Consider the following 22,471-nt stretch of genomic DNA (forward strand, 5'->3'; position numbering starts at 1 on the left):
GCTACTACTTTCCAGCTCTAAGCGCTAGCGCAGTGGTTCCCAAACTTATTAGAATCACGGCGCCCTAGAGTATCAGCATTTTTTCCACGGCACTCCTGAAACAAAAGTTTCTTATTGAGAAATTCAGCAAAAATTAAATTTTTAAGCAAATTGTTCTTATTTATCACCCATAGAGGGGAATTCAATATGAAACGTAAACTTTGCTGTCGAAGTTTACGTTTCATATCGGAGCTTTTACCTGGGATAAAGTATCGGGCGTGCGCCTGCTTATCCCCGCATTCAATATGAAACTAACGAAAACAGGAGCCTGCGAAGTGGGATTTGCGTAAAGTTACGAAATTTTCCTTAAAAAAATTGTAGGACCCCCCTAAAGTTTTAAAAACATGGGGGATCACTATGGGTACCCCCGTTTTAGCCTGTAAATGAAAGTCGGGGATTTAAATAGCCGCAGCAGGTGTTTTTTTCCCGACATTGAAGAAGTGTTGCAGAAGAGCACTTAGGTTATTTTTTTAGTTTTTTTAAGTGGTCCCATCAAATTTGGGGTACATGAAATGGGTACTAGCATATTTTTATGTCCCTAAAGTAAGTTTTAAAACTTCTGCAACTATGCACCTGCCGCTAATAGCCTATTCTAGAAAACACCTGCCGCATACTTGCAGAATAGCCCTGAACCATTTCCCTATTTTTAAACACATTTTCCCCTATTTTTTTTTATTACCCCAATTTTTAAATAAATTTTTTGGGGTGTCCCTATTTTATTATTATTTTTTTTTGACACAGTTAATTTTAAAATGTAATTCCCAGGGGTGCAGGCTATTTTTTTTAAAGCTGCACCCCTAAACCCCAATTCTACACTTTTTTTTGCCACCTATTCAGTGGTGAAAAGTTATCCCCGTTTTTTGTCAAAGACTTTTTGAACCTGCGAAAAGTCTTTGAAATTGAATACAGTGTAAAACTAAAACCTGCGATAATGACGTCATAGGTGCGATATTAACGCAAAAACTGAGTTTTCGAACCCATATTGAATTCCCCTATTAGTCCGCATATTTTTTTTTGATTGGCAGCCATTAGCACTGGTTTTGCCTATCACACGGACTAAAAATCATTTTATTTGGTACTGGACCACCAACCCGAGGCACCCCTACAAGGGCACTGAGGCACCCAAGGGTGCCACTGCACACAGTTTGTGAACCACTGGGCTAGCATTTAAAGCGCTTTGACATCAACCTAATTGTCACCTATACAAACTTTATTGGCTGAATGAATGCTCAAGACAATGCAGTCCATCTATTCCCTAGGCACTAGTGACATCATTGAGGCACAAACACTGTACTTCAGTGATGTCATATATTCCTAGCGAGCTAATTTGGCTACGGGTTTATAAATACTTGTTTATCCCACAAAATGGCTGCCTCCACTGTATATAGGTGGCAATTTCAAGATAACGTGGAACTAAATTCTAACAAAACGGCTGATAGAGGGTTGAACGTACAACTGTTTTTAGAAATTGTCTTGCAAGTTTTGCATTGAGCGTGCTCTGCAAATTAGCGTTCACAAGTACCTGCAATGCAGAGTCGTATGTATTTCAATCATCTATACCAGGGATGGGGAACCTCAGGCCCTGGGGCCGTATAAGGCTCTCGGAATCATTTGGTCTGGCCCTCGGAGATTTTTTCTGCTTGCCTCATCTGGCTATCAGGGTGCCTAGAATGGCACCCTGCTGTCAGACTCTATGCAGCAGTGCCACCTGGACCGTCGCACTGCTACCCTTACAGCTCGCCGGAGCATCTTCAGGATGCTCTGGGCATTGCTGCAATCAATGGTGATTGTGGCCCCGCCCCCGTGTGATGTCTACGGAGAGGCGTGGCCTGCACCGGGCCTGGGAATAATGTTATACATATCAAAATGGCCCTCAGCAGAAAAAAGGTTCCACACCCCTGATCTATACAATGAGGTGTAACTGGGTAGGTAACTGGGGGCGTTCTCATGTCGGCAGAGTTTAGTGAGGACATATCAACTGCAGTTATGCAGACTGGACCCAAGCCATAGGCGTAATCAGGGGCGTAACTAGGTATTTGAAGGTCCCATAGCAATAGTTTGTAAGGGTCCCTATGTACCACCCAATGGTGAGAAATATATGCAATTTTGAAAAGGACGATGGGCCCCCCTCAGCAACATAGCAGCTGCACCACTTGCACCTATGGTAGTTACACCCACGGGCATAAATATAATGGGTGCAGGGTGTACGTTGCACATGGGCTCTGAGTCCAGGGTGCCCTGCACCGCACACCCTGCACTCAAAGTTTATTTACTTTACTCCGGCAAGCGGGTCCCTCCTCCTCCTCCATGGCGACATTTTCCCTGTGACACCTTCGGGAAAATGGCGCTGCAAGTCATAGTAAAGACTCTGGCACTGTGCTAGAGCCTTTTGCTCTCTAGTGCGCATGCGCCATCTTCCTTGGGAAGATGGCGCCGGGGAGGAGGGACCTGATTGCCGGAGCAAGAAAAGATGCCTGGTTGTGGCTGCTGCTCAGATGAGGGGGCCGCTGCAAACGGGGCCCTCTCGGGCATATTAATACACCCCTGACCCAAGAATATTACTCTTGTTTCCAGGTGTAACTTTTGCACCTAGTATAGAGTAACTGCAAGTGTGTCGAGATGATGATTCAAAGTAAACCAAGCGTACACATAAAGGGCGAGTGCGTATTACTCTGCATACTGGCAAATATACGCCCGATTTTTTTCCAAGTCAGATTTTTCCCTATTATTTAAAAAGAAAAAAAAAATACTATATAAATGAAAGCTAGAAGCTGATAGGTTGCTATAGGCACTTTGGGGTCTATTTACTAAGCAGTGTTAGGAGACAGAGTGAAAAGTGATGAGAGTGATAAGGTGCCAACAGCCAATCAGCTCCCAACTGTCATCTCACAGGCTGTGTTTGAAAAATGACAGTTGGGAGCTGATTGGCTGGCACCTTATTACTTTCTTATCACTTTTCACTCCTAACACTGCTTAGTAACTAGACCCCTATATCTCTCATAAAGATTTGATACAATTCCCCTTTACTCACCAGACACTACACAAACAAAGGTATATATAGCAGAAGGGCATATGTGCTGCACTTTTTAAACTTATAAATCATTTATGACTTTCATATGTATAAAAGTCTTTTATATAGAACCTTAAAATAAATGTTTTCCATTAAAAAGTATTTTCTGTTTTGGGCTTAACTGAATCTTGAAGACATAAATACATTTCAGTCAGTAAAGTGTCACCTAGCACAGTGACTACAGGCTTGCTGGCCAGCCAAGCGACAATATTGCATTGCACACAGCTGTTTACCAGTAAACAGGGCCAGCATTTATTAGGTAATAGATATTAAGTATAGAACGTTGTGTGTTTATAATTTTTTTTTTCTCTTGGCTCTTAAACCCCATGCGGTAATGCTACAATTAAATGTAGCCAGCTATTGCTTAGTCTAATTTAGGACATGAATAAATATATAACGTTTTATTATATTCCTATTACCCATATTGGACAGAGAGTTAACATGCTCTCCCAGCACTCTCTGCTGATATTCTGGCCAAATGTATGAATGTGTGAGCCATGAGAACCAACTTTGCTTTAATCATGAGGATATCTAATCTAGTAATGTAATTTGTGAGTCTGACACAAAAGTTTACCAGACAAAGGGGCCTCTTTTCCTCTCAATCTACTGTGATACCCTGCAGTGGCGGTTTTATTACTCTGTGGGCGGGGCCCAGAACTCCTGAGATGCCGAGCTGCCCCCAGAGGCTGCCCCCGCTCTGCCGGCTCCTCCTCAGTGATCGGGAGCTACACAATAATAACATGACAGTGCAGTGCCCGCCTCTTGGTCACTGAGGAGCTGGCATTTTGGTGTCACCCCTTCAGAAGGTGACATCCGGTGCGTTCCGCACCCCTCTAGTGGTGCCACGGGCTTGACCATCTATAAGACATAAGGCCTGATTCAGAGATGGTTGGCAATGCTTTACACGGAAAACTATATTTAATCATATGTTTCTAGTGGATTAGGGCAAACGTAGTTCCACACACCTGGAATCACACCTGCCAACAGCAATTGATTAAACAGTTTCATTAATGGCACTTAAAGAGGAACTCTTACAGGGGTATTCAATATGGGTGCGATAACATCGTTTTTGCGTTAATATCGGAGGTATGACGTCATTATCGCAGGTTTTACTTTTACACCGTATTCAATTTCAAAGGCTTATCGCAGTTTTGAAAAGTCTTTGATAAAAAACGGGGATAACTTTTCACCATTGAATAGGTGTCGAAAAAAAGTGCAGAATTGGGGTTTAGGGGTGCAGGCTTAAAAAAAATAGCCTGCACCCCTGGGAATGACATTTTAAAATTGTTTAACAATAGGGAAATAGGTTCAGGGCTATTCTGCAAGTATGCGGCAGATGTTTTCTAGAATAGAATTATAGCGGCAGATGCACAAATGCAGAATTTTTAAAAACTTACTTTAGGGACTTAAAAATATGCTAGTACCCATTTCATGTACCCCAAATTTGATGGGACCACTTAAAAAAAACGAAAAAAATAACCTAAGTGCTCTTCTGCATCACTTCTTCAATGTCGGGAAAAAAACACCTGCTGCGGCTATTTAAATCCCCAACTTTCAATTAAAGGCTAAAACGGGGGTACCCATAGTGATCCCCCATGTTTTTACAACTTTAGGGGGGTCTTACAATTATTTTAAGGAAAAATTCGTAACTTTACGCAAATCCAACTTCGGAGTTTCCCGTTTTCGTTAATTTTATATTGAATACGGGGATAAGTGGGAGCGCGCACCATACCTTAACGCAGAAAAAAACTCCAATATGAAACGTTAACTTCGACAGTCAAGTTAACGTTTCTTATTGAATACCCCTCATAGTTCTTTTATTACTCTTGCATGTATAGCATATGGACCCATTAACATCTATTTCTTACTCTTGTCATTTTAGGTAACGCATCCTTTGTAGTACAAACATATAAGACTGCAGTACGTATCTCTCCCCTCCTGCGTAGGTGACTTCTTTCAATTCTCAATAGTAAATACAGAACAAAATTAGATTTATTTGCTTCCTTCATCAGATCCACTTTCAGTTGTTATCCCTAATGTTCTTCCCTTTGGTGTTTAATTTGACTCATATAACTTAAAACAGTCTTGTCGTCACCATTGTTTACTGACAATGTGAAATCACTTGTTCTCTTTTCACATTTTATGGCAGGTTTACACTCTTTTTGACTAGCTTTATGCCATTTTATATCTTCTTCCTACATTCCTCATATGCAGTTTTCTTAGTACATATGGCAACCACTTCTGTGGCAGTTTGCATATTGGCTTTCTCTTCCTTTTGCCTAGATATCTGGCACAAAGATTTCTTTAGCTTATTCCACTAAACCGACGGTAAGGCTTGCCGGCTCACATCTGCACATATTGGCAAAGAATGGCTCAGTAAAATGGTAAGTTATCCCCTGGAAAGATTTTTTCACAAACAGGTGTCCATTTGTGAGAAGTAAAGGTGGGTAAGTTCGGGAATTTACCAAGCTCCCCATGTTTGTCAGGATCGTGTTTCCCCATGTTTAATCTCCGTGTTTCCTGTGCGTGTTTCCCTTCCGAACAATCAGCCTGCACATATTAGAGAGATAAGATATGTGCAGGCTGATTGTTTGTACTCAATTACATAAAGTGTTCATTTTGTTAAAAAAATTACATGGGGTCCCCACCAAAGCATAACCAGCCCCTGGCTCCCACTATTACCCCAGCGCCCACCGGCCAGGGGTGCAGGGAGGAGCCCCAGGCTTCAGCCTAAGCCTGGGGTGCTTGGGAGAGGGGGGGATACCTTTAGTGGGGGTTCCCACCTCCCCTGAGATTCCCGGTCTGGGCTGACTAGCTTGGGGTGTTAATGCTTTGGCCGGGGGGACCCGGTGAAAAGGTCTCTGGCTGTGGCAAAACACACCGGCTAGTTTGAGTCCGATGCTGGTTTAAAAATACGGGGAAATCTAAGCCATTTTTTTCCCCATAGCATTCTGGATCCACCTACTGTTGGTGCTACTGTATATCAGTGAGTGGCAGGGGCGCAGAGAGGGGGGGAGCGGGTACAATTTACCTGTGGCTGCTGCTTAGCAACCGCGAGTAATCTCCATGCCTGAGGGGAGGAGCGATCACACTGATCGCGCCCGCCCCTGGCTTTGCACTGGGCTGAGGGGCTCACAGCGCCCCCTCACATGAGTGAGCCATGATTATGCAGTTCACATCACCCCAGTTACCGCACTGGCCACTTGTGTACCCAGCGCGGCATCACCGGCATCAGGACTCGGTTCAGGGAGCACAGTGCTGGTTCGTAAAATACAGGGACACTACACGTTTATTCCCTGTATTTTCAGATCCAAGACTGGCTCAGGAGCCATGGGCTGGTTATGCTTTGGGGGGGAGGACCCCAAGTAATTTTTTTTTTTTTAAATTAACCCTCTAGTTTATTAATTATAGACAGAAACATACACTGATCACACTGATCAGTGTATGTTTCTTCCAAAGACGCTGCTGAGGAAGGGGTCTATTTTCAACTTCTATTTTTAAACCTTGTTTGCTTAGAGTACACCCGTGATTATAATCATGATTGTTGGTAAATTCCAGTGTTGTATTCCTGTCTATGGAATGTACTGCTGTGTTCAGATTATGGTGTATTAATTTGTGTTGGTATTTACGGCCACATTTTAAGTACAAAAACTCCGGTGTCCACCTGAAAAAAAAAATATTGAAAAAATACACACGTTTTTTTTCTAAAGTAAATTCCTGTGTTTATAAAAATGGCTAAATACTCCCAGAAATGCAAAATTACACCAACACGATCTTAGTAAATTTACCCCTAGGATTTACTCCTCAGTAAGCAGTAACTCTCGGCTACTGGGCTTGTTTCAGAGATATATGCTAATGTCCCCGCAGCTGCGATTCCCTATGCGGCAGATGTGCGAAAATATGCAAATGTCTCAGCCATCTAGATTTAAAATGAGGCGCCCACTGGCGGCATCGCAGATTCGTGGCTTGTGCAAAGATGCAACCATCTGATGCACACTGATCGGTCATCGGACTTCTGAGTAACCCCATGGCTGTGTAGAATGGGCGATGGATATAAGACGCCGGAACCATTTTGACTGCGTAAAGGTATAGCAGTCGCAAGCTGTGCCACTACCCCCCCTCCCAAACTGTCTCAACACGTCTGCCTTTTAGCTGCCACTCTCCTGGTACCTCCCACAAATGCTCCCAAACTGTCAATCACACTGCAGGCAATTGCTCGCTATGACTAACGGTAATGTCAGACCACCGATAATTGCTCAACTGTGAAAATATGGGGTTTGTGTACATCTCTGAATCAGCCCACAGTCTCCCTACTCCTTACTTCCTGGCAAACTCCTTGATCAATACCCCGTACAATCTCATGTAAGAAGCCTTCTAAATTCAAAGGCTTTACATGGGAGACATCTGTCTAGGACCAAACTTCCTCTGGGATCGTACAACCTTCATTCTCCACTGGGAGCCCAACTTTTACACTCTGTGTGAACAACAAATAACTTATAAAGGAATAGCTGCATGGAAATGGGGCCTGATTCACTGCGGAACGCAACTGCGAATGCAATAGTGATTACGCACGCAGTTCAACTAATCCATTGCGATCGCAGCATAACATAATGACGCCCACTTTACTTACTACACATCAGTAATGTTTAGCAAGACTGCAAAACATGGCAGCCTCACGTACACTTGCACAAGCCCTGACCTTACTCAAATATTGCTAACAACCACACACGCTATCAGGCCTCAGGCTGCGTAGACCATCACAGTGAATAATTTATGCACGCCTCTGCAACGGCGTTGAAAGGCAATGCCACGCCTGCGTTTGCCCGTCCACCCCCCCCCCCGTTACCACCCACAAACGGTACTTCCTGTCAATCGCTCTGTGATGGGTCTGCTTAGTTATTGCGATCGTAGTCCTGAAAGCTATGTCTAGTTTGCGCAAGCACATTATGATGCATATGCTTGCGCAGTACGCAACAATCTGCCGAATGACTGCGTAATCGCAGTTGCGGACAGTAGAGAATCAGGCCCATGGTTCTGATCTAGAACCCTAGCTGTCCCAGTTTCAGATAGTGATTCAAATTATTCTTCTCATTGGGGAAGTAGAACAATTTAAGGGTCAACTGAGAGACAGAAACTGTTAGAATTTTTTAACTGTAACCCAATGTTCTCAGTGTGCAAACGTTAGACAATTCCCTTCACATCCAGAATGCTGCACAATATACAAATGTAAAATGGACATTGCACTGCACTAATATATACATAAGAACAAATACAATGGCTCAAGTAAGTCAAAACATTTGTTTCCTACTTGTGCTTTTAAAACTATTCATTTCTTTTCTTGTTGCCGTTTAGTTCCAGTTGCTCAAATATCCCCAGTTAGATTTAATGTGTTCTTTAGTAAACTTCTATAAACACATTTTCTCCTAAAATTCCCCATGGGCATCTCATCAACGTCTACATCCATTTCTTACCGTGTCTTGGTGGGTTCTCTGGTGTTTGGCTCGGTCGCTGGAGTTACTAAACGCCTTTTGACAGCCGGGATGTTGACACAGGTACGGCCTCTCCCCAGTGTGGCTCCGTAGGTGAATCTTCAGATTTTCCAGCCTAGAAAATGCCTTGTTGCAGCCTTCAAACTATAATAAAGTTACAGGAAACTTCCATTTAATCTGTCACATATTACAGCAGATTTTATGCCTGTCCGTTCAAAAAGTTTTTTTGTAAATACAATATATTTTTGAAATGACAAAGGGCCTGATTCTGAGTCACAGTGAAACGAGTGGAAATGGGCATGGAACTTGCAGACTTCAGCTTTCTGCGCATGCGGCAAATAAATTGGCATCTGGGCATGTGTGCCAGGTCCCGTGCTCGAACGTAGCATGTAGACGGAAATTGGCCAACTGTTTCAGAAGGATCTTTTGCACCCCGCATGCGGTGAGTGCCAGGCAAGATGCTCATGGATGAAAGTTGCGGCTGTGGGCGTAAAAACAGTGGGCAGATTCTCGCTGTAGCATAAGGAAGTAGGCTGCTGCGGCCGTACAGAAAAGTGGCCGTCAATGCGTCCAACTCAGAATCAGGACCTAAAGTATTTGTGAAATTATGTTTTTTTCAGCAAAGACAGGGTAGTAACAAGCACTTGGAGGAGATGTATCAAACCTTGGTGAGTGATAAAGTACCAACCAATCTGCTTTTAACAGTCATTTTTTTAAACACAGCCTGTAAAATGGCAGTTAGAAGCTGATTGGTTGGTACTTTATCTCTCACCAAGGTTTGATACATCTCCCCCTTCAAGAGATATCTCCCCCTTGAAGAGTTATGCTACAGCCAGTCAGCAAGCACTAACAATGGTTGAACTGACTGATGAAGGGTTTGATGTTAGTTTTATACAGTTTTTATACAGTTGATGTTAGTTTTATACAGTTGATGTTAGTTTTATACAGTTTTTATACAGTTGATGTTAGTTTTATACAGTTGATGTTAGTTTTATACAGTTTTTATACAGTTGATGTTAGTTTTATAGTGTTCAAGCTATAAGAACAGCATTACATGTGTATTACAGGTTGAGTCTCCCATATCCAAAATGCTTGGGACCAGGGGTATTTTGGATAACAGAATATTCCGTATTTTGGAATATTTGCATAAAATAATGAAATATCTTGGGAATGGGACCCACATCTAAACACAGAATGCATTTACGTGTTATATACATCTTATACACATAGCCTGAAGGTCATTTTATACTATATTTTTAATAATTTTGTGCATCAAAAAAAGTGTGCGTAAATACATGAAATTCATTTATGTTTCATATACACCTTATAAACACAGCCTGAAGGTTATGTTATACACTATTTTTAATAATTTGTGCTTTAAACAAAGTTTGTGTACATTAAACCATCAGAACACAAAGGTTTCACTTTCTCAGTCATGCTAAAAGTATTCCGTTTTTCGGAATATTCCGTATTTCGGAATATTTGGATATGGGAGACTCAACCTGTACATATAAGAATTATATTCAGCTTGTCTTTCAGTCAGTTGGATTGTCAGCAATTTATAAATGACGGATATTTAAGATTAACTGCCAGCTCACTCTCAAGTTAGGGGAGGTCTGAGAGGTCTCTATGATTAAAGTAGAATTATTATTTTTTTAAATGTTTATTATATGTATATAGTCATACAGCGAGTAAAAACAACACATCAATAGAAGCAAGAAAATGTAAAGGAGAGGGAAGAATGAGATAATTATATAGTTACATATTACAATACTATATAGGGAAAAAAACAGTGACATACAACAAATAAGGCTCATGTAAGAAATAGAGACTGGGCTAAAATATGGGCAGAGACACTGGAGTACCGGGGAAAGGTAATAAAATGATACGGGGAGGGAGGCATGGGAGCGAACCGGGGGAGGGAGGGGGCATAAAAGAATTGAAGGATACAGTAAGAGGTCACATTTCACATAAGACCAGGGAGGGTCACATTAAAGTAAAATTATTGTATTGCTCTAAAACTATTGCATGCTGTTCAAAAACTGATGGGTCTACTAAAGGAAGAAAAGCCCTTTCTCTGGCGAAAACGTGTTTCGCCAATAGTAGAACCCACCAGTGTTATTTAAATCAATGACAGCATATATAATATATATATATATATATATATATATATATAATGTATTCATTTTATTTTTTACAAGTGGAACTGGAACCTCAAGCCAGAGATCTGGATCCGTTGCTGGATATACAGCGATATTTTAATTATAAATTGCATCGATAATAGATTTGAAATCGCTGCTATATAGTAATAGAAAATCTAAGTTATCGGTTATCGCTGCATACTGATTAATAGGCCAGTAAATGAGGTAGAGAGGAGGTGAACTGTGCATTACAAACTTCTTCTAGTCTGCATACTGAGTGCAATGATGACCTGGATTCAGATATTATTACTCCATTTATTTGTTTATATTGGACTTAATTCACAATTGTACGCTATCCTGAAATGTATGCAGTTGAGCGAATATCGGACAACTGCGCAATGAGTCACTGTAACAAGGTGGACGTGCGGCGATTGAATTGCAAAATACGCTAGCCCAGAGGATTTATTGACAAGAGATTGAAAGGAAAATGGGCAGTTTTGTGGGAGGTATAGGGGAGTGGGGAGAAAAACTTGGGCATAGACTCACTCACTCACTTAGGAAGTCGATGTTTGAATGATCTGCATCTGATGCTGTGTATGTGTACGCAGTTGCGGACAGCTGAGATGTCTCAGTACATGTCCCGGCAGCACGAGCATACAATTCTGAACCAGGTCCATTGTCATCTTAAACGTTGATAAATGGGTATTAAATAGTGCATTTTGCTACAGAGGGTAGAACACCGGCTGATGATTGGAGAATCATACGGTTAATGAGCGTTGCAGTGTAATGAGAGGCCTATTTGCTTGTTCCAGAAGATGTAAATGTTTCACAGATGAGTCAAAAGATAATAAATGTAATAAAGAACAGTCATGGCAGTAACACAATGTTTACTTCGCAATGCCAGTTACATTACAGAGATTATCTCAAACGATGGCAATGTCTAGATCTCCCAATGCCATGGAACTACAATTTATAAGTCAACCAGGTGTGTGTTATGAAAGATTAACCTTCCCATAGATCAAGCACTGTATTATGTTTTATTGAAAAAATGTATTAAATATATTACACTTACAAATGTGCTGTACAGACAAGCATGGGAAAACTGGCAGCTGTACCAGCTGAAGAGGTACCAGATTAACGGATAAAGAAAAGCCCCTGCTACCCGGTAGGAAACAAGAGAGGAGGACGAGGGAAAGGGAGAGAAAACTGGGGAGCTGGACATTCCACTATCAGTAGAATAATTAGGGTGCCAGAGGTGAGCTGAGACAGATAGATAATAAAGCACAGCACTCCACGTTGAAGGTTAAACTCCAAAGTATTTACTGAGCCTCAAGCAAATCAGCAACGTTTTGGGCAGCACTGGTCCTTTGTCAAGCTAACAGAAAAGTCTGCGGGTTTACACAGTATCACAGTATTTGGGAAAAAAACTGCATCAAAAATAAATTAAAAAAAACCCGGCAGGATGATGTCACAATGATGTCATCCTGGGGAATCGGACAGAAGCAGACTTCCCGGCAGCGGAAGCCCAACAGCGCTGGAAATACCGATCATCCCTAAAGTAAGTATAAACTAACCTAACCCCTAACCCTCCTTAGGGGTGCCTAACCCTAACCTCCCCCCCAAGTGCCTAACCCTACTCCCCCCTCTAAGTGCCTAACCCCCCCCTTCCCCGCTGCCTAAATCTAAGTCCCCCCCGGGGTGCCTAACCCTAAGTCCCCCCCGGGGGTGCCTAACCCTAACCCTCCCTCCCCCTAGCCTAACCATAACCCTCCCCTTTCCTGCTGCCTAAACCTAAGTCCACCGGGGGGGGTGCCTAACCCTAAGTCCCCCCCCGGATGCCCTAAACCTAAACCACAGCTGTCCGCTCGCGGTGCCCGGCATCCCTTCGATCGGGATGCCGGGCGCCTGTCTACTGGCATCAGGAAAATGTCAGGCGTCTACATCTAGACGCCCGGCATTTCACCCTGGCCGGGATATGACAGTAGGGAAGCCGGCTGTCGGTATTAAGGCAGCCAGTTTCCCAATTGCATCCCCACCCGGGTCTGTTTTGGTGCCATTTTCTTTTAATAGTGCACTCATTTCATCTGTTTTATTGGGTACACAGGTTTTTCCCATGTAACTGATTGCTGCATAAGTGGGGCTTTATGGCACACATTGAGACCCAAGTTAAAAGTATTTCACTACCCGAGAATATCTGAGCACCATTTTATCATTGGGTGCATCTCTTCGAGGTGCCCGGGTAGCAACAAGGAAATCCCTGGAAAGGCTCCAGGAACAGGGCTGTGCATCGCACCAATATTTTATAATAGTGCCTGATTCGGAGATGGTGGCAGTACACACAGCAGCTGCGTCTTATGCAAATGCCGCAGGAAGTGTCTTGTGTTAATAGATGCCTCCGTCATGCTTATGTGATCCGCTGCTGTGTTGGCCATGGCACTGCCAAAAAATGGGGGAGACACGCCCCCGTCTTCAGGAATGCTGCTCTGCACAACCACCTCCACGGCCCCAATCGGTTATAGCCAGTCAATCAGGCTGTGGCTTAGACGGCAATGCATGCGACGACGCAGGACCCTTTCTGCACATACCTATAACGGATCATGTACATGCGCAGCCCCCCACCATCGGAAGTTGTACACAAACCATCGGAATTGCATACAACCCTGGATCAGGCTCATAGCTTGCAGAGACTTTTTTTTCTTGCCAAGTTGGAGGCTTTAGGCAAGTCACATACATGCAGTACATACTCAATCCCCAGCACACCCTGCTTTTTTGCATTTGAAATAATTATCTTCAATTAATAATGCACAGTAAATAAAAACAGATGGTAAGCATGGCTTTAATATGCGGAATCATTACATAAAATTGATCAATATTGCAAAGCAGGGACACATCTCCATTGGTTGCCAGTCTTCTACCGTATTCAATACAAAATGCTTTTACTTACACATAAGACCATTAACCAAACCGCACCAACATATATCTCTTCACTCATCTCAAAATATCTCACAACCCGACCTCTCCGCTCAGCACAAGATCTGCGTCTCTCATCCCCACGCATTACTTGCTCCCATTCACGGTTACAGGACTTTCTTCGGGCAGCACCCACTCTATGGAATACTTTACCACGCACAATAAGATTTACATCTAGTCTCCAATCCTTCAAGCGTTCCCTGAAAACCCACCTCTTCAGGCAAGCTTATTAGATTCCAGAACCACCCACATAACCTTCATAGCTTCCATATCTAATTACATCCCCTTTCAAAGTCCACACATAACCTCACACACTGTCCTTCTCTCACATCCTCATGACATTTGGCCGACATTCCTGTGTGACTGGATCATGCAGCCAACCAAGAAACTGTGCATTCTGGCTGGACCAATTGAATATATAGAACCTACCCTTGTGTATCAATGCCTATTTCCTTATAGATTGTAAGCTTGCGAGCAGGGCCTTCCTACCTATATATCTGTCTGTTATTACCCAGTTTTGTTCTATTAATGTTCCAACTGTAAAGCGCAACGGAATATGCTGCGCTATATAAGAAACCGTTAATAATAATAATATCTAGGAAATATTAAATACTCCATAGATATATCTTTAAATCTGGGAGTTGCTATTTTGCAAAAATTACTGAGAGAGGGTCCCTCCAGAACCCTTCCTGGCAATGTCTGTCGCACATGTCTGGTCTGCTTACTGCGAATGCGCAGAACGGCCCGGCTCACGAAAATTATTGCTTTTGTGATCATTTCACTTCATTACAAATCACAGGGACAGGATCCTTCCATAGCCCACTCTCTGCTTGTGATTCTGATTACATTTGTAATTGCCGCGAATAGCAGCAAAAATAAATTCAAATTATCGGGTTTGAAACCAGGAAATAGCAAAGGACCACTCTCCTGATCAGAGCTGTTTTATGCAGGACCTCCGGGCTTATAACCCAAATGCCTCTCGGGCATCCTTCTGCAACGTGAGGGATCCGATTGGGTTGTTTCAGGGGGATTTGTGGAAAGAAGCCCATAGGCTTCTATTGGGTAACGCCATCTAAAGATGTATCACATTCCGGAGCTTGGTACGAAAACGTGGTTTTCGGAGTTCTGACCACATTTAACCCCTTTATTACATCTTGCCCTAAATGTTTTGCAGGTCTGCACAGGCCGTATTTGTCTCAGTATATCTTCAATGAATGTTGCTTATCCAAAAAAAAGCCCCTTCACACCCCTGTTCTGTCTTTTCAGTAGTTAGTGTCAACGCTATCGAAATGCGTATAACTCAAAATGCCCATACTTGTGTGCGCCCATTTTCGGAGCATGCAATCTGGCTTAAGTTTACAGTCTGCAATCAGGCGTAAGTTTACGGTCTGTAATCAGGCGTAAGTTTACAGTCTGCAATCAGGCGTAAGTTTACGTTCTGTAATCAGGCGTAAGTTTACAGTCTGCAATCAGGTGTAAGTTCAACTCTGCATCAGCCCAATTATATTCAAGGGGTTGAGTACGGGATACCAGTGGTGAGAATCTCAACACCGGCATCCCAAAAGGGTTAGGATACCGACATCTATTGGTCAGTATCCTAACCCTCCCCCTCTCCCCGCTGCCTAAACCTAACATCCCCCCTAGTGCCTAAACTTAACCGCCTCCTCCCCGCACCCTAAACCTAACCCTCCCTCCCTTCACTCTAAACCTAACCTCCCCCCTAGTGCCTAAACCTAACCCCCCCCCACTGTTTAACTCTAACCCTTTCCCCAGTGCCTAACCCCTAACCCTGCCCTTAACCCCAGTACTTACCATCGGGATGTCGGCGCCAGGATTTTAACAGGTGTCGGGATTCCGGCACCGGAATTCGAAGCGTGGCACCCTGAATTTTGGTATTATGACCACATTCCATGTTCAGCATTTAATATTTTGTATTGTTGTCAACTCAGTAAGAATATAACGTTTATCCACCTGGCAATGAGTGGGTTAAGCCAACGCATTTCTACAGTGATCTCAGACCACCGTGGAAAATTCACAGTGTACGGAAGCAAGGAACGTAGCCATAATCCTTCTTAATTAATCTAATCACAATATTTAACTAGCAGCGTTCCCGCTGAAGCAGCTAATTAAGCTTTCTGCCATCAGTCACTGTTTTGATTAAGTGATGCAGCCATGACTATTACAAACTTAATACAAGATATACAATTAGTGTATACATTACGTCAGCACCAAACAAAGGTCCTATTCAGTACAAAGCCAGGCACAGCCTTGTCAGTTTGTGTGGGTTTTCAATTTGATATTAACAAATTATTGTTTTACATAGAGCTGAGTGCAGATCAAACTATGAAAGCAAGATCGCACCCAAATGCAGCACCAAAATTCCAATAGTTTAACATGCTTATTATATAGTTATAGTGTAGGAACCCTGAGGTCGTTATGGAGCTATGCCTACGTGTAATACAGAAAAGCTTAATGAAATGAAAAGCAATAATCAAGCGATAGAAACTGTACAGGCTTGCCAACTTTCAGGAGGGGGCTGCCAGGTCAGCGCTACAGTGGGCACATTGTGGTGGCAGCAGTGGTGGACGGGGCGGGGCTACATTCCAAAAAACTTTTTAGCAACTCTATATTCTAATAATTGAATGCAATGGTGCACAGCAATGCATTTATTCTGCACTACAATACATCTCTATGATCAGTGCCAGACAGAAGCACATTAGTATACTATATAGTTTATACATGGGTGTAACTACCATAAGTGCAAGGGCTGCAGCTGCTATGAGGCCCAGAGCTGATGGGGACCTCTCTGCCTTGTCAAAGTTACATTTGCTATATACCTTATTTCACCATTGGGTAGAACATAGGGACCTTACAAACTTTTGCTATGGGGCCTACAAATACCTAGTTACGCCCTTCACTGTATATATCCCATTAGTGAGACTTTAATAGGGAATTATCTAAAAAGAATATGTGTGGAGCTAAGTTGTCAGCAGCTCCTGGTAGGTTTGCAAATTAGTAAATGAAGTGTATTCACAGGAGGGAAAAGTAACCAGTGGAGTACCCCAGGGATCAGTACTTGGGCCAATGCTTTTTAATATCTATGTTGGTGGTATTGCAAATAATATTAAAGGGAAAGTATGCCTTTTTGCAGATGACACAAAAGTATGCAACAGGGTAGACACACCTGGAGGGGTAAAACAACTGACTGAGGATCTGTGTAGACTAGAGGAATGGGCCAGAACATGGCAACTACAGTTTAATGTCAAAAAATGCAAAATCATGCACTTGGGTCCCAATAACCTCAAGGCTAAATATAGTATCAAGGACACTATAATAGAAAATACAGAGGAAGAAAGAGATTTAGGAGTCACCATTTCAGATGACTTGAAGGCAGGCAAGCAATGCACCAAAGCAATGAGGAAGGCAAGTCAGATGCTTGGTTGCATAGGGAGAGGAATCAGTAGTAGGATAAAAGAAGTGATAATGCCACTGTATAGGTCCTTGGTACGTCCTCATCTAGAATACTGTGTTCAGTTCTGGAGGCCATATCTCCAGAAGGATATAGACACATTAGAGACGGTACAAAGAAGAGCAACTAAAATGGTGCATGGCCTACAGCACAGAACTTACCTAGAAAGACTAAAAGATCTTCATATGTATAGTTTGTAGCAGATAAGGGAAAGCGGGGACATGATAGAAACTTTCAAATACTGTACATCAAGGGTTTTAACAAGGGACAGGAGGGAAGTATTCTTCAAAGGAAGAGCTGTACAAGTACACGAGGACATGCACTGAGACTGGAGGGAGGTAGGCTCAGAGGAAATGTGAAGAAAAATTACTTCACAGAAAGGGTAGTGGATAAGTGGAATAGCCTCACATCAGATGTATTTGGAGCTAAAACGGTGGAACAATTTAAACACGCTTGGGATAGGCATAAGAATTCCTTAAGAGATGTAAGAAGTAAATAGGGCTGAAGTTGCCTAAAGGATACATGAAAAGGGGCAGACTAGATGGGCCAAATGGTTCTTATCTGCCGTCAAATTCTATGTTTCTATGTGAACAGTAAAGGAACGCTTGTGAGGTGTGTATGAAATGTCAATAAATAAATGTCAAATAATTATAAATTGAGAGATAAAATAGAGAAATAAAAACAAATTCTAAGAAATTAATAAATAAAAGAATAAGTAAAATAAAAAATTTAAAAAATAAAATAAAAGTAGTGCTGAAACACTTAAAAAATGGCAAATAGTGCAAGCGTTTGCACTGACTATGATTAAGCTCTTTTGAGGAGTAAGTGTGGGAGCCGAGCGGCGAGGTTCTGGATGAGAACTCTGGAGCAGTGCTGTGTGCACGATGTTGTTATGACACTGGAGGTGGCTGGCTAACTGTCCCTATGCTCAGCTTTGGACTTCTGGCAGCGCTCATGTTCCTTCTTTCTCCCGGAAAGGTCCGATCCTTCTTCCCTGTCAGTACTGTTCGTATGGCCGGAAAAGTGTCGAAGCTGGTGGCCGCGTCACTTCCGGTTGGCAAGTTGCCGAATCTCCCAGTAGTCAACGCGTTTTGTGTAGTCTAACACTTTGTCAAGGAACCTCCAGTGGACATCTCCAGTGTCTTCATAACATTGTGCACAGTGCATTGCTCAAAGAGTTCTCATCCAGAACCCCGACACACTGCTCCCGCACTTACTCATCAAAAGAGCTTAAACATAGTCAGTGCGTTTTGGAGGCGGAGCAGGGGCGTTCACTGGCAGCCTTCATGAAAACTGGGGCGTATTGCCCCCGTTTTCCGAGAGGGACGAGGCCAGAGTCTGTGTGGGTGCACGCAAACTTACTGGCCTCGCAAGCTGCTTTAGCTCCCGCAGCCTGGCCGAAGGAACATCAGCAACAATCGTTCAGCAACGAATGTTTCGATGGTGACCCCAGGCTGCGACCTCGGTCGCAGTGCTGGGATCACGCAAATGCAGCAAGGAGGTGTGTGTGTCACGTTTCCCAGCTGCAGGAGGGAACCACCAACGGCAGATCTAGGAATCAGCAATCCACTTTAATCTCTTGGTATCCCAGGTATTTCCTTTCTGGTGTGTAGTGACCGTCCCGGCTATGCTTTCATCAACAGGGACTGTCTAACACCGCACATGGGTTCAGCGTCTCCTGCACTCACTTTTGAATCTATCGGCACTGTCCAGGAGACCGTCTCTCATCTCGGTCTGCTCGCTGATGACCGTAGACAGCAGAAGGGTCCGGGACGTAAGTACCGTACTTTATTTTCTCTATCCATCTATCCTGGGATTTATACATTAAGTCTTGTGCTATTTTGAAGTGAAATATATATTTTTTACCTCGATTGAAAAATGCCTAATATATGACTCTTATGTTACATAACTGTTTACATCATCCAGACCTGGGTTAATATCCTAATATATTTATGCACAGTTAAGTGTTTTGATGGAAATATATTGTTTATCATAACATTGTCAACCGTGACCAAGGATATGGGCTATTTGATGTCTGAGGAGAACACTTAGCATAGGCTTCAACAAATATGATACACTTTTTCAAACAACTGTTTCTTTCCTCTTTTTTTTCTAAACTATTTCAAGAACTTAAGTTTTCTTTGATTTTTCACTTCATTTATTTATTTTGTGGCAACCTAGTTATTCCAATATTGATAAATAGCTGGATACATCTGACATAAATCATATATACTCAGAAAACCCCTCCCCCTTCCCTCATGCTGTTTGTACATAAAAAAGAAGGGGGAGTCTACACTAAAAGAGATTTTTGCTGATAATCAAACTAGATATGGAAATATGCAAGATTGGATATCCATTTAAATCTGAATCATTTATATGTTTGTTTATTTATTATTTGAGATCCATACCTAAATCTGCCATTTTACTTACCAAAAGTGATATATTTTTAACAATAATTTTCACCATGTGGAGAATTATTTGAGCAATTCGACTAACATTTGCTATATATATATATAATTATTATTATTTTTTTTTTAATCTTTTGTTTATATTCAAATGTTTTTTGTATATGTACTTGTCATTTTAGGGATGCCTCTACCACATTTCGATATATTTCAGAGTCATTATATCCCTTATTTTTAACGGGAAGAACCATTAAAAGTTATATCTTAATCTTACTTTATATAATACATAACTATTTTCAAAAGTGTGCCCCAAAAAAGGAATCTCTTGCTTTTATTTAGGCTAATTATTATTTTTTAAGTACCTCCTTCTGTATTTGCAATTTAAATGGACGGAATTGCACAGCCACTTGTGTGCGGCTGTGCAATTCCGTCCATCTCTGAATCAGGCCCCCAGTGCTGAGTCTGGCAGAAGAGTAATACACCTACTTCCTGACTAATCATTTGTGTGTACATAGGCTGGAGCAAGTACTCCCCTAAGGATGATGAAGAGTATCAAATTAAGGGTACAGCTAGGGGAAGGTGCACTGCAAAGGTACGTACATTGCTGCTTATTGAGGAAGATACAAAGTAATTTTCCTGCATGCAATGCGGTAATCATTTCTGCCAATTAGCATTAAACTCAGCACCAGCCTCTGCATTTTAACATTTGCATTTTGCACAATGAATAGAGCTCAACTAATTCTGATGCCTGGTATGGTTGGGGTCCTGCATGACAGGGATCACTTAGGGCAAACCGGTGAAACCTGCCACATATTATTTATTATTATTATTATTATTATTATTATTATGTGGCCAAATGTAAAACAAGGTGAATATTTTGTGGAAGAGTTTTAAAAATGTTCTTAGCATTAAAATACCTTTTCCATTGAAGATATTGGAATTAGTTGAATCATACATACAGTGATAAAATATATAACCTGCTCTAAAGCCTTTGCCATCTGTAACATTAGTATGTATATGGAACGGTTAGATATAATCATTTCACTTAGTTCATTAACTAGATAGTGAGCCTCTCAGGTGGAAGTAAAGCAAAAAAGAGCCAGTAACTTTGTACCTCGGTAAAACCATGCTGCACTGCAGGTGGGGCAGATTTATAATGTGCAGAGAGACTTAGATTTGGGAGGGTCATGTTCAAAATCAAATGTAGTTTATTAATTGCATTAATTGCAGTGTAATGATAAAGCTGCCCAGCATTTGTGGGCTACATGTAAAAGCTGCCAGTATTTACCCTGCATGCAAAAAAAATACATGTATTTGCTCCCAACTCAGAATCAGTCCCAGTGTATCAAGCAGTGGACAAGTGGAGAATTTGACCATAGCTTCTACCTATAATTTTATAGAATGCTGTGGCATCACTAAGGGGGTGTTGACGGTGCTGGTCACAACTGGTGACACCATCAAAGAGCTGTTCTGCTATTTGGGTGTTACCCCCTTGGATGGTATCACCGACCGGCAAACAGCGATGATGGATGACGCACGCATGTGCGCCTCATTCATTCCACACACCCCTGTGTCCGGAGTGGTTAGGCAAGCTCCCATTATGATGAGAACAGGGGCATGATACGCAGTCACAGCCCCGAAACTGCACAAATCAGGGGTCATGGCCTCCCTTTCTCATGCATGAGGGGTCTGGGCAGGGGCTGGTTGGCAACTTTCAGCCGGTGGGGCAAACAAGAGCAAGTGGGCCAGATTTTCTAACAGCAAATGCAATTTTAAAAATGGGCGTGACAATGCTGGGGGTGTGGTTTGCGTAATGTGGGTATGGGTACACATGGGAAGGTATGTGTGCCTCTATTACTGTGTAAGCAGGTATAAGAGGAGAATAAAGGAGGAGAGTCAGGTAGCAGCGCTATGGTCCCTAATAAAGGGGCCAGACAAACAAGATCCACTCCTCTTATGATGCCAATGGAGGGCATTAGGAATGGAGGGGCAATGCTGCCTAGGTTATGAGAGACCCCCCCCTTCAGTGTGTTTGATGCACTGGCTCAGAGTTTTGCTGCACCTGTTATGTGAAGATGTAGGGCCACGGCAGGGGGCACTGAGATTGTGCATACTGTATATGCATTATTGTGTCCCCCTCTTCTCCTAGTATATATATGCATTATTATGTGGTCCCCATGCCCCAGTAAATATTGTCATCTGCTCCCTCCCCCAATGGTTAACTTACCTGCTCCGCTCGATTGTCTTTCTCCTCTCGGCTGCTCAGCTCCTCCTCCAGGTCCAATCTCACCCTCTGCAGCCGCCAGATCCCTCTCCTGTCTCCAGGCTCTGACTGAAAGTGACAGGTAGCAGTAGCCAGCAACTAGATCCTGGCAGGCATACAGACATCGCAATGTCATGACAACACATTCGCGACTTTGCTGATTTAGGTGCCGCGTCCGCGAATAGTAATGAGTGTCAGTGCACTGCCTCAGCAGGGATACAAAGTTGCTGTCTTCCGGCAGCCAGGAACTGCTGCTACCAGGCTGTAGGGCTATAGTGTGTGGCCGGATCTTGAGCCCCAGGTGACCGTCTCATGGTCGCACCGTCGTTATGGCCCTGGAGGTGTGTGCACAAGCAGAGGACACTCTCCCCCCTGGTCTCTGGTTATGATGACAGGATCTTTTTTTACCTGTCATCACCATCCCCACTGTGCTTTCTGTGTTGTGGGCCATCCCCCAGAGTAACAGCACTTCAAGCTGCACAGACGGGAGGTTCTGAAACGCCGTTCCTGATGACATCATTTTTCAGAAGACCTTCAGGAATGCCGCTGTGGAGCGTTTCCCCTGAAAAATAGCTATATATAAATATATATATATATATATATATATATGTGATGTAGTTAAAAG

At 42.7% G+C, this 22,471-nt stretch overlaps 1 protein-coding gene across 2 annotated transcripts in view; it reads right to left on the reverse strand.

Moving 5' to 3' along the window:
• GLIS1 (GLIS family zinc finger 1) overlaps positions 1 to 22,471 on the reverse strand; it is a 217,202-nt gene that overhangs the window by 54,490 nt on the left and 140,241 nt on the right. For both annotated transcript variants that reach the window (XM_088479355.1, XM_088479356.1), the window contains one exon: positions 8,581 to 8,742. In XM_088479355.1, the coding sequence (XP_088335481.1) occupies positions 8,581 to 8,742 (162 nt within the window). The remainder of the gene's footprint in view (positions 1 to 8,580; positions 8,743 to 22,471) is intronic.

This window comes from Taudactylus pleione, unplaced genomic scaffold (assembly GCF_031769625.1).
Source record: "Taudactylus pleione unplaced genomic scaffold, aTauple2 ptg000230l, whole genome shotgun sequence".
Lineage (NCBI taxonomy): Eukaryota > Metazoa > Chordata > Amphibia > Anura > Myobatrachidae > Taudactylus > Taudactylus pleione.